Genomic DNA, 12,027 nt, shown 5'->3' with positions numbered 1-12,027 from the left:
ATCTTCGGATTCGCCGATGTAGTTAAACTAATTAATACGCTTGTGTTGTGTGTTAGGCTTAATAATGAACGAGAAATAAAGAAAGATGCTGTAAATATTAGGTTATTAGCCATGCATGACGAATATTTGATCTCTATCAAGTTCTTAATGTTTTTAATATGCGTTTTGATGAAGCACTTAAAAATTAGGGGTAAGCATCTTCGTTTAGCTCGCCGTTTTTGTCGTGTTGTGCCCTCGTCTTTGTCTGGATCATAGGGTGATGGGATGTTGCTTTCATTTCTTTGTTTTTTATCGGCCCACCGGTGTTCCAATTACCATAATCTTATACATGACTTTTCAAACTCGTCATTGATGATGGAGAGGAGATGGTTGAAAATTACAGGACTTCAAAATTATGAAGGAAAATATCAATGGGGTGTTAGTTGGATTTTCCTAAATTTTGGTGTGCTCCAAACTGTATATAATGCTCATTCATCCTATCAATATAATATAGTGGAAAAAAAGGCGCTATCATCTTCATCCATTTTAGGCGAGGAATTATATGAAAATAATTTGAAATCTCAAGTGATGTTCGTGTAATATCTGAAATTGGGACTACATGAAATAAATGAAAACTTATAAAATTACCGAGACCAAGTGTCATTTGGCCTTTAGAGGAGAGGTGAAGTCAGAAACAAGGCTGAATGTGGTTAAAAGAAAGCCATGTAACTGGTGAAGCATTGAGCTGAATTTTGATTAGTTTGGCTCAATATTATTGTGTTCAAGTCAGCTTTGATAGAAGGTAGAAATGTAGGAAGCATGCTGCTAAACAGAACTTGCAGACGAATCGATGCCATTTTTATTCATTTGATATTTTCTCACAGTCTAGTAATGACCACCGAATTAACTTGAATTGGAGAAGTAGATAGAAACCAAGAAAAGGACACAGTGATAAAAGTATAATCTTTAAAGAAAGCCTGGTTGCACATGAAAAAGAAAGTAAAGAACCACATGGAACAATTCAAGAAAAGCAGAATCCCACACGAATAAAGGGGAAAAATAAAAAGAACAAAAAGATCAATGTGCCAGGGAAGGGAGACAAACAACAGGGTTCGTTCGTATTTTTTGTACTGTCCATGTCAAAATTTTCTTTTTCAAAAGTGCATTTCCAGGTAAAGTTGCAGGCATTTTTCAGGTCATTCAGACTGCAGCATATAAACAAGAAAAGAGAATCTGGAAAAGCGTCTGAGACCATCCCACCACCACACCACCAATAGCCAGAGGGCCACCTTAAGAACCTCCCAGGACAAAGAACAGACGACAGCAAGGGAAGGGTCTATACCCTACAATTCTTTTTCATGGTCGTTTTTAATTGTTCAATTATATATTAGAAGAGGAAAACATGCTTGATGCTAAACAATTGTGTAAGAAACATACTATGCAATGGTTTAAATGAAATAATCATGTGAAGAAAAGATTCATTGAGAACATGAGTAAGCGCCAAGAACGTCACAAGAATGATTGCTAGAAATCGTTTCCTTTCCCATCAAAATTCATCAGAAAAATTCAAAATCTAAATATGGACCTGATGACCGGTTCGAGTCGGTAGCTCCCTTGTCATTTTGAGGCACTGCTGACTTGAATGTGTGATTAAGAACAGCAAGATCAAATGGTTTTGGGATCTCTGGAGGGTGTGTGCTGCGAATGAGAGCCCAATTAACATTTGCAAAGAAGGGATGCTGTTTAATTTCTGTAGCACCTCTTTTAAATCCCAGTCTCTTCTGTGGGTTCTTTACAAGCAGGCCCCTGATCAAATCCTTAGCAGCAAAACTGGCATTAGACCCATCTGGAAACTTGAGAGACTGACCAACCACGTTGAATAGCGTCTCCCGGTTTCCATTGCCTTTGAATGGTGTCCTCCCATGCAGCAGCTCATACAAGAAAATACCAAATGTCCACCAATCAACAGCACTACCATGGCCATCGCCTCTTATTATTTCAGGAGCTAAATATTCATGTGTTCCGACGAATGACATAGAGCGGGCATTAGTTGGCTCAGCAATAAGTACAGGCAATGAATCTGAATTTCCCAAACTTGATCTTTCACTTTTCTCCTTGGTTGATTTGGATCTTAGAAATCGAGGCTTAAAGCAAGATGGTTGCAAGCAAGAAGGCTGAACACAAACTGGTAATTTGCAGGCTGGGTCCAAAATACATGAAGGCTGAATACAGTATGAAGAGATTCTACAAGATGGCTCATCACTAGACTGAACAAGAGTAGGATTCACATAACATCTTAATGATAAATCAAAATCAGAGAGCATGATATGACCATCCTGCCTCACCAGCACATTTTCGGGTTTTAGGTCCCGGTACACCACTCCCATCATGTGAAGATACTCAAGTGCAAGGAGCACTTCTGAAGCATAAAACCTGCAAAAGATAATGAAACTATCAAAAACCTAATTTACTTTTCAACATAATAATATGGGGACAGTCCACAGCGATGATGGTGCATAAGAATATAGGTCCCACATTGAAAACTTGACTAAATAAAATGCTACCCATCAAAGTTTCAATCAAAAAGAGTTAATGAAAGTCCTAAACTTTGAATGCAAAATTATAATACAGATTGGAAGGAGATAGCTTTTCCCCTGTGCCAACAAAACAGAGCCCATCTCCATCACAAAGTAGAACAAAAACAGAGCCCATCTTTATCATAAAGTAGAACAAAAAAACAAAATAAAATCATATATAATCTGCTAAGCTGCAATAGCTGAGCTAAAAGAGTTCACTTTTACTATATAACATTCGGCTAAGACTTAGGTTACAACGTAGTGGGTAGATATGAACAATTAGCACTAACCTCGCAGCTTGTTCAGTAAAATGCTTCCCCGGCTGGCGCTGCCGAAGCGTATGAAGATCCCCACCACAGCAAAACTCCATTAACAAGCAAGAAAACTTCTCCGTCTCAAAATTCGAATAGAGGGTTGGAAGAAATGGATGGTCCAACAAACCCAATATGTCTCTCTCAGTCTGAGCTCTTATCAGCTTCTTCCTCCCAGCCAACATGCCTCTGTCCATTACCTTCATGGCGAAAAGGCAACCAAACCCTCTCAACTCAGCCAAGTACACGCTTCCTATATCCCCACAGCCGAGCTTTTTCAGAAGCCTGAAATGGCCCAGACCCAAGTCCCCATATTTGGCTTTCACGCATTGTATCGCATCCCATCGCATGTCGTTACCTTTGTGCGGCTTCGATGGGCAAAAGCTCCGAAAACTGCCCTCATTCGGATCGAACCTGCTGGAATTACCCGCCTGGCATAGAGTGCTTTTGTCACTATCGTCTTCGCAATCTACGATGGAGGACTCAGCATTTTCAGAGTTCTTGTTAGCTTCCTGAGTCCCATTGCTGACCTTGGTGCTGCTACTCACGCTGTTATCAGACCCAGAAACGGTGCTGCTACACATGCTGATACTGAAACTGTTTTTTAAGCTAAGATCTTGGAGGCTGCTGATGACAGATTCACTGTCATGGGTTTCGACGGTATTGGCTGGTTTGTCCATGGTTGAGAGATTGCAGATGAAGTGTTTGGTAAAAGTTCAAAGAGAAAAGGATGTGGTTAAAAATGGGGGTTGGTGGTCAAGGTGGGAGATGGGGTGTGACCGAGGTGGTCAAAGAGAGGGCGAGAGAGACGCGGGCGCGAAGAGAGCTGAGCATAGGGACCCAAAAGAGGCTGAATAATTAAAACAGTATTCAAATTTGAAATGAGAGTGTGAGTGTGGGAGGAACGGGGTGGTGAGAGACCCAATGACTGGGTTGGGGTCTGATTCCATTTCTTACTCTCTGTCCCAGAAAATGTTACAGCTTGGAGACAAAAACAAACACAGAGGAGATGAGAGAGAAAGAGAGAGAGAGAGAGAGAAGAGAATCCCTGTTTACGAGGACGACAAAAGCCTTTCAGATTTTTCTAATGAGCAAAAGTGCAAAGCAAACATAGTTTTAAGTACAAACCCCCTCAGCCAATACCGTTATGGCGTTGCTCTGGTTTGAGTTTTTGGTGTAATCTGATAAAAACACCAAAAGATCAAGTTTTGGGTTGGTGGGTGGGGGGGCATCAACTGGGAAACTTGTCCTCTCATTAGTACATTGTATTTGCTGAAACGGTGGACAGCAAATTTGCTTAGTGTAATTGATGCAGTGTTGATTCCATTGGATATTTCCATCATCTAAATTTGGCAGGAGAAAGAGAAGGTATGGCAATCCACCCTCTGGACTATAATGGCTTTTTTTTCCATGTATATGAGTGTAGATTTACTAAAAAGATGCAATTTTGAATTTTGGATATGTGAAAATCATTGCAGAGACCACAATTAGCAACTCATTTATTATTTTGTTATAAAAAGAGGAAGAAATATTACCATTGTTGTCGTAACCATAACCATTATCTGGAAAGAATAAACAATGCACGAAAACTGATACATTAATTGCCCTGATGATTATCTGAAAGTTTATATTACACTAGTCTTTCATCATAATTGACTCATTGTCCAATTGTTGTGAAGCTTTACGTTTCTGATTTCTCTTCTAGGAAAGGGTGGCCTTAAAGTCGGGAGTTTAGTGTTACAGATGTTTTATTTTCTGCTTAATTTGCCTGCTGATAATTACTTACCATCTGATGTTTTACATGTGGCCTACTATTGGTGATTTTCCTCCGCAAAAGCAATCAGACATTGCATTCATTTTCATGATTGTCAACAGAAGTGGTCAATTCCCAAATGGCATTTCAAGTTTGTTGCTTAAGGGCCAACGTAACCCAGATCCTCTATTAATTGTCTCCAAAGATTGTCCACATCAAAACTTGAAGTACAATCTAAGAAGAAGCACAGTTTAGCCTTCACTTCACCTATAAATGTAGCATCTAAACATTGCATTTCACCCGAATGCATCCGAACCATGAATCTCCCAGATTTTGTTGCTGTTTTCTTTCTGTTCCTAATGTGGAATTTTCTGTTATTCGGTAATTTCATAGAAATAATATGTTTTGTTTCCATAGCTTCTGTTAGTTAAAGTAGATTCATATTTTTTAATGTCAACATTGCCCCTGAACTTTATTGTACACTGGCACTAAATCATAAATCATATTGCAGGACATGGAATGGCACATACAGTTACATTTGACATACGCAATAAGTGCCCCTTCCCCATATGGCCAGCAACTGCCCCCAACAATGGACAGCCAGTGATAGCTGATGGCGGCTTCTATCTCCCGGCCGGTCAGACTCAGCGCATTTCTGCCCCTTGGTCATGGAACGGTCGGATTTGGGCCCGAACTGGATGCAACTTTGCCTCAAACAGGAATCCTGCTTGTGAAACAGGAGACTGTGATGGGCGCTTAGCATGCAATGGACTAATAGGCACTCCACCAGTGACATTAGTGCAAGTTTCGCTTCAAGGTGACAAAGACAGGCCAAATTTCTATGATGTGAGCTTGGTTGATGGATACAATCTTCCTGTTGCAGTCTTGTCAAAGCCAGTAGCATCTAATTGTGGCATTGGAGGGTGTTTGAAGAATTTGAAAAGTTGGTGCCCAGAAGAACTGAAGGTCTTAAACTGCAAGGGGGAAGTGGTGGCTTGCAAAAGTGCTTGCTTGGCTTTTAACACTGACCCGTTTTGTTGTAGGAATGAGTATGGAACCCCAGCAAAATGCAAGCCAAGTGTGTACTCAAAGATATTCAAAGATGCTTGCCCTTCTTATTATAGCTATGCTTATGATTCACCCCCTCCATTGGTGACTTGCAAGTCAAGTGAGTATGTGATCACCTTTTGTCCTTCAGGCTGGGGCACCGGTGCCTATACCTCCATATAGACTAGTTTGCTTCATTTGTGGTAATCAAGCGAGTTTCGCATTTGAATAAAATGTAATTTTCATTGTATCAGTATAGTTTTTCTTTTGGGTGGAGTATAATTATTGCTTTTCATTGCAATGGTTTTGCTAAATTTGGACTTTGAAATTGGATTTGTATACAATATAATAGTGTTCCTCATGTAACTATTGAACAAGTCGGAATCCTCGCTTTAATTGTTATGTTTATCTTCACTTAATTCTCAATTTTTTCACATTTACTAACTAACTATTGCGGGAGATGCTACAATGAGGGGGATTTTGGTAGGGAGGTTCAATTCAATCATTAAAAAAGTTTTAAGTCCAATATTTTCTCTCTCTTATTGGATAGTGGGATTGAACCCCACCCACAACCCCCTCATTATAGCATTTCCGAATTATTAGCCTACATGTACTTATCTTCCCAATATTGAAGATGTCCCAAATTCAAAATCCACCCTCCTTGATTTATAAAAACCTCTCTGAATTTTTTAGGGTGAAGAGCTAAGGCTCCAAACCAATTATGTTCGTAGTTTAATGGTATTTCTCTCTAAATATTAAAAGAGGTCTCAAGTTAGAATTATCTTTACTTTTCGATAAATAAATATAAAAAGTAAATGAAGAGCCAAGACCCAAATAATGTTGTTATTGTTTGTGTTCACTTGTGGACCTTACAGGTATAGATACGGGCTTTGACAGTGCGAATATGTTTGAAGTGCACGAGGCCCATATCCAAATCGAGAACCTTCGCATTAGGGTTTCGAAACCTCAGCCAATAGACCTATATAAATACGCGCTTGTAGAATTCAGAAACATCGTCTTCTTCTTTTCGATTTAGGGTTTGGTTTCAACATCCGCGCACAAGCACACAAAAAATCTCTTTTCTCCTCTGTCCTCCGGTTTTCCTTTTCTGAGAATTGAATTTCAAATCAGCTGATGAGAAAAAAACTGCAACAATATGATGGATACGCTCCAATTTCCATGATTCTTTGTATTTAAGTCTCTGATGATTTGTTTCGTTCTTTCATCTTCACCAATTTTTTATTATTTATATTCATGAATTTTGTTTTTTAATTTCCAAGATTTTAGTTTTCATGTGATATGATGAGGAACTTATTGGTCCGTGTTTCTGATTTAACCGTGACCGACAAACCTTAACCAACTCTGATCGCTCTTTTATACATACGCTAAATTTAATTTGAAGTTTTTGAAAATTGTCCTGCTTTTTAGTGCTTGCTCTGTGATTACCTGCCTGAAAAGGGCAATATACGCTATTCCGATTATTACATGACCGGAGAAACTTCTAGAGAATGTATGAGAGTTGGCTGCTAAAAGTTTTTGTGTTTTTTTTTTCATGCTTTTTCTTTATTTATTTGTTATTCTGCAGTGATGAATTCTGGATAAATATCACATGTCAGACTTCAGAGATTTCACAATCAATGAGAATTAAAATTCAAGTATTCTGAGCAGAATTTATTGATTTCATGAAACTGTTTTCAATTTTGTTAAAAAAGTTCAAAGATTTTCATCTGTATGTAATGTGACGTGAGATTTCTATCTCGAATTCTCATGCTTTTGAATGGGAGCAAGAAGTAATTATGAGTGTAGATTCCCAAGTAAGCGTCACAAAGCAAGCCATGTAATGTCGACCGGTCCTCCGTCCCATTCGTGGGAGGGAGCTCCTCCGTTACGGGGCGGTCTCATATTCCATCGCCTTGTGGAGCAGCGTTGCTGCCTTTACCATTTGGGACATGCCATGAGACGTACATTCTGTTTTCACACACAAGAACAGACGGTATCAGGATTAGAACAATTCGAAAGTAATTTCTTGGGCCTTGCTATTTCTTGCCACAGGTTTAATCTTTTACTCTAAGATTGGATGGCAGAAATTTCACCAGAACACGGACCAATACCCTTTGAATAATGTGGTTGGATATCGTTACGTTGCTATCTGACAATAGTTTAATGATACTGGTGTTAATACTTTGTAGTTATTTGGCTAAAAAGAATGAAAATCCTGCTAAAGATGAGGTTTTTTTTTTGGACGAAAAGGAATTTCATTAAGAGGCATCAGCCACAAACAGAAACACACAAACTAGGCCAGCACACACTCAGCCAAAGCAAGCGAGTGGAGAGGCTAACTTAGTACAAAATATAGATAAGAAACATTTATTTGGTGGTCCTAGAAGACCATCCGCTTCCAACACTCCCGAAAGTGAGAGAATAGAGAATATTACTGGAGAAAATACCTTTTAAGTGGTTTGTTATACTCACTTTCTAGCTATTTTAATCGGAAGTCGGCTAAAATGCACAAACTAGACGTGAGGGGGGAAATGGTGGAGGACATTGTTTCAATAGTTAATAGATTAAAATAATTGGAGTAAGTAACCTTTAGAATGGTCAAACATGGTTGGCTGGGAAAGATTCTTTCTAAAATTGAAATTTATTGGTGGAAGGTTGAAAGGAAACTCATTTTTCTTTGACATAGAGTGCGTTTTATTTTGTTTGCACCATGAGTCATCTTTCTTGATCACCAAGACAAACCTTCTCTTCTTCCTTATATAAATACGAATTCGTCTGTGTATCAGCAAAAAGAAAACCAGTCCTTGTTTCCTTAATCAATTTCAACAAACAGTGCAGTGGAGGAAGATGATGAAGATGGGGGAACTGTGGACACAGCTGGGCTCGGTGATGGCCAGCATGATGTTTGCTTATGCCATGTTCAAACAATTCTTCCCAGACGATCTTGGCAACATCCTTGAAAAATATACCCAAAAATTGGTGGGTTATGTCTACCCTTACATCCAAATATCCTTTGATGAATACACCGTTGAGTTTTTAAGACGCAGCGAAGTTTATTCGTCCATCCAAAGCTACCTCAGCACCAAGTCCTCCACCAGAGCAAAACGTCTCAAGGCTCACGATGTAAAGGGCAGCAAGGCCCTTGTTCTCGGCATGGACGACAACGAAGAGGTCACCGATGAGTTTCAGGGCATCAAGCTCTGGTGGGTTTCAATGAAAAGTGCGTCCAAAAAGTCATCTTTCTCTTTCTATCCTGAGTATGAAGAGAGGAAGCAGTACAAGTTGACCTTTCACAGACGCCACAGGGATATTGTGATGGGGTCTTATCTTGACCATGTGAGGCAGGAAGGGAAGGCAATTGCAGTGAGCAATAGGCAGCGCAAGCTTTACATCAACAATACAGGGAAGGGTGCCAAGTGGAGCCACGTAGTGTTTGAGCACCCTGCAACATTTGAGACCTTGGCAATGGACCCGAAAGAGAAGCAAGCGATCATCAATGATCTCATGAAGTTCAGTAAGGGGAAAGACTACTACAAGAAAATTGGCAAGGCTTGGAAGCGTGGATATCTTCTCTATGGGCCACCGGGCACCGGCAAGTCTACCATGATCTCTGCCATGTCTAATCTCATGAACTATGATGTCTATGATCTCGAGTTGACGGCTGTCAAGGACAACACCGAGCTGAGAAAGCTGTTGATTGACATAACTGGTAAGGCGATTATCGTGATCGAGGACATTGATTGCTCGCTTGATCTGACCGGACAACGAAAGAAGAAGAAGCAAGAGGAGGAAAAAGATGGGGATGAAAAGGACCCAATTCCTAAAAAGCCTGAAGAAGAAGAAACCACAACAAGCAAGGTCACTCTGTCTGGGCTGCTCAACTTTATTGATGGGATTTGGTCAGCTTGTGGAGGGGAGAGACTGATTGTGTTTACCACAAACTATGTGGACAAACTTGATCCTGCTCTCATTAGAAGAGGAAGAATGGACAAGCATATTCAGCTGTCCTACTGTTGCTTTGGAGCATTCAAAGTGCTTGCAAGGAATTATTTGGATGTAGAATCACATGAGTTGTTTGGAACCATCGAGCGTTTGTTGGGAGAAACCGATATGACCCCGGCTGATGTTGCTGAGAATTTGATGCTCAAATCTGATACAGAGGATGCAGACTCTTGTTTGAAGAGCTTGATTGAAGCACTCGAGGCTGCTAAGGTGGATGCAAGAGTGAAGGCAGAGGAAGAAGCAAGCAAGAAAGCAGAGGAAGAAGCAAAATTGAAGGCAGACAAGGAAGAGAAAGAGAAGGAAAAATCTGGTAATTCTAACGATGAAGTGAAATGTAATGGAACAAAAGATAAAGTGAAAGGAACACCAGTTACAGAAGTAAAAGAAAATGGTGTGACCCCGTGAAGAAGTCATTTTGCCCATTGAACAAGGCATTAGGCCGTTACCTCTTGAAGATGTGACTTGTAGTCTTTATGTGTCATATGAAAGATGTCAACTATAGACAATAGGGGGTATTCATTAATGAACATGGCAATTACAGAATATTTTCCCTGCCTTGAACAGACCTGAGATGAAATCACCCTCTGCTTGAACAAATTGACAGCAGTTGGCAGTATTTTGGAGCTTGCCCGCCATATCAGCATTTTCATCTTATTTGGGACACGCCCATTAATCTAGTGCCTCTTGTTCCACAGAGACTTGAAATTTCCTCCTTGAGATCTTGCAGTTTTGGTATGCTTTCCATTGAAAGCCATCCCTTGCTGAATCAAGTACAACTTGTGCCTCAAAAGTGCTATTTGATCTCCCACAATCTCTATATGAGAAAAAGAAAAAAAAATAGTCAACCAACTTATTAGTAATTGTTTGTTAGTCTCATATTTAACTAGAATTTGTGAATATTGGGGGATTTAAGATCCAAAAGAAGATTTATTTACACTAAAACCCCTTGAGGTTTTTTTGTGTTTTCACAAAACCTCCTCAGGTCTCAAAAATTACACAAACACTTCCTAAGGTTTAAGTTTGTTTTCACAAAACCCCTTTTTCGTTGATTGTTCATCCAAAAATTGATGATTTCATTGAATTTTTTTTTTAATAATGCAAATGGCATAATTAACCTCAATGAATGTATATGAAATCTAATTTCAAATGCCAACTTTGTGAGAATTTTTTTTGTATAAAATCATCACTCTTTGGACTAAAAATCAATGAAAAGGTGTTAGTGTAAATAACTCGCAAAAAAATGTTCCTCTTGATTCAACCGTTAACGACTCTATAGGGTTTAGGGTTAAACTCTTTACTTCTCTAGATTCCGTCATTAAAGGCTCTACACGTGTCATGCACGTGAGCCACTTAAAGGAAGTTAATGGAATGTCTATAAATTGTAAAGTTTGGGTAATATAGTGACCAATTTGAAATTTTTTGTAAAACTTGATTACAAAAAAGATATTTAACCCAACAAAATATAACAATTCTCATATTCTTATGAGAAATTGACAATTTTTTGTTTGTTGAGAAATTGAGATTTAGGTGGCTTTCCGAAAAGGTTGCGCACCTTTCTTTAAAGTAAGCCTTCTCCATCTATGCATTTGGTCGCATCTCCATGTCTTTGGATATGAGCTTCTGATCTTGATGATGCAAACTCGTGGTCCAACCAACATTTTCTTCAAGTCCCCACAACCAACATTACACAATTTTACACACCACAATCCATAACAACAACTCACTCATAAATTTCTCAATTCCAAGATGTAATTTGCTCATACTGAAAATGACCAATTAGAAACATAATAAAGTTATAAAATTGATAATGAAAATTACCAAACGAAGACCGAGCACTAATATTGATTTCATGGTAAATGGACCCATATTTGACCCGAACTCTAATTGACTCTAATTGTTGAAGGGGCGTTCGAACCAAGAAACCCAACGTGAAGAAAAGAGAGTGGGAGCAAGTGGAACAGAGAGAGTGAGAGCAGCAGTGGAAGGTGTTTCACGTTCCAGCTATTTTTTTTGTTTTTCTTTTCATTAAAAAATTTAACCTACACAAGCAATAAGCAAGCGATTATTTTCTCAACACAACAGTACTAAACTGGATCAATGGTGTGGATTAGTTCACATCCACCAACCAGTCATTCAAAGGTCCATATTGTTTTATTTTGGGTCAAAAAGGTTGATATTGTTTGGTGCATGGTAGAATTTTCGTTTGGAAGATATGCAACTGAATTGAATGGACCGCAGACAAATCATAAAATTAAGTACTGAGACTTCACAATTGATGTCTGCGGAGAATCTACCATGGATGGATGAATTTATCATCGCATGTGGTGGTGTAATTTCCACAGCTACCACTGTACCACAG

At 39.1% G+C, this 12,027-nt stretch overlaps 2 protein-coding genes, 2 non-coding genes and 1 pseudogene across 5 annotated transcripts; 4 read left to right on the top strand and 1 right to left on the bottom strand.

The window, feature by feature from the left end:
* Window positions 1-1,445: 1,445 nt before the first annotated feature.
* LOC110752470 (Protein kinase superfamily protein) lies at window positions 1,446-3,995 on the bottom strand. The gene is made up of 2 exons (XM_021953134.2): window positions 2,846-3,995; window positions 1,446-2,412 (listed from the first exon to the last, which is right to left on the bottom strand). The coding sequence occupies exons 1-2, from the start codon at window positions 3,544-3,546 to the stop codon at window positions 1,536-1,538; spliced, it is 1,578 nt and encodes a 525-aa protein (XP_021808826.1). The 5' UTR covers window positions 3,547-3,995; the 3' UTR covers window positions 1,446-1,535.
* On the top strand, window positions 3,992-5,924 carry LOC110752471 (Pathogenesis-related thaumatin superfamily protein). 2 transcript variants are annotated; one of them, XM_021953136.2, is made up of 2 exons: window positions 3,992-4,234; window positions 5,131-5,924. In XM_021953136.2, exon 2 carries the CDS (start codon window positions 5,139-5,141, stop codon window positions 5,847-5,849), a length of 711 nt encoding a protein of 236 aa, XP_021808828.1. In that variant the 5' UTR covers window positions 3,992-4,234; window positions 5,131-5,138; the 3' UTR covers window positions 5,850-5,924. The 2 variants fall into 2 exon arrangements, with proteins under 2 accessions (XP_021808828.1, XP_021808827.1); XM_021953135.2 differs by lacking the exon at window positions 3,992-4,234 and adding an exon at window positions 4,704-5,000.
* An 866-nt stretch (window positions 5,925-6,790) lies between these two features.
* LOC148296109 (small nucleolar RNA Z199) lies at window positions 6,791-6,876 on the top strand. Its single transcript, XR_015834927.1, has one exon. It is a non-coding gene; the product is annotated as a small nucleolar RNA Z199 (small nucleolar RNA).
* Window positions 6,877-7,242: 366 nt separating this feature from the next.
* On the top strand, window positions 7,243-7,337 carry LOC148296108 (small nucleolar RNA R64/Z200 family). The gene has a single exon (XR_015834937.1). It is a non-coding gene; the product is annotated as a small nucleolar RNA R64/Z200 family (small nucleolar RNA).
* An 801-nt stretch (window positions 7,338-8,138) lies between these two features.
* Window positions 8,139-10,213, top strand: LOC110752456 (AAA-ATPase At3g28580 pseudogene; annotated as a pseudogene).
* Window positions 10,214-12,027: the final 1,814 nt, after the last annotated feature.

Source organism: Prunus avium, chromosome 3 (genome assembly GCF_965620075.1).
Source record: "Prunus avium chromosome 3, drPruAviu1.hap1.1, whole genome shotgun sequence".
NCBI classification, from domain to species: domain Eukaryota; kingdom Viridiplantae; phylum Streptophyta; class Magnoliopsida; order Rosales; family Rosaceae; genus Prunus; species Prunus avium.
The sequence above is the reverse complement of the archived record's forward strand: the minus strand, read 5'-3'. Positions and strand labels throughout refer to the sequence as shown.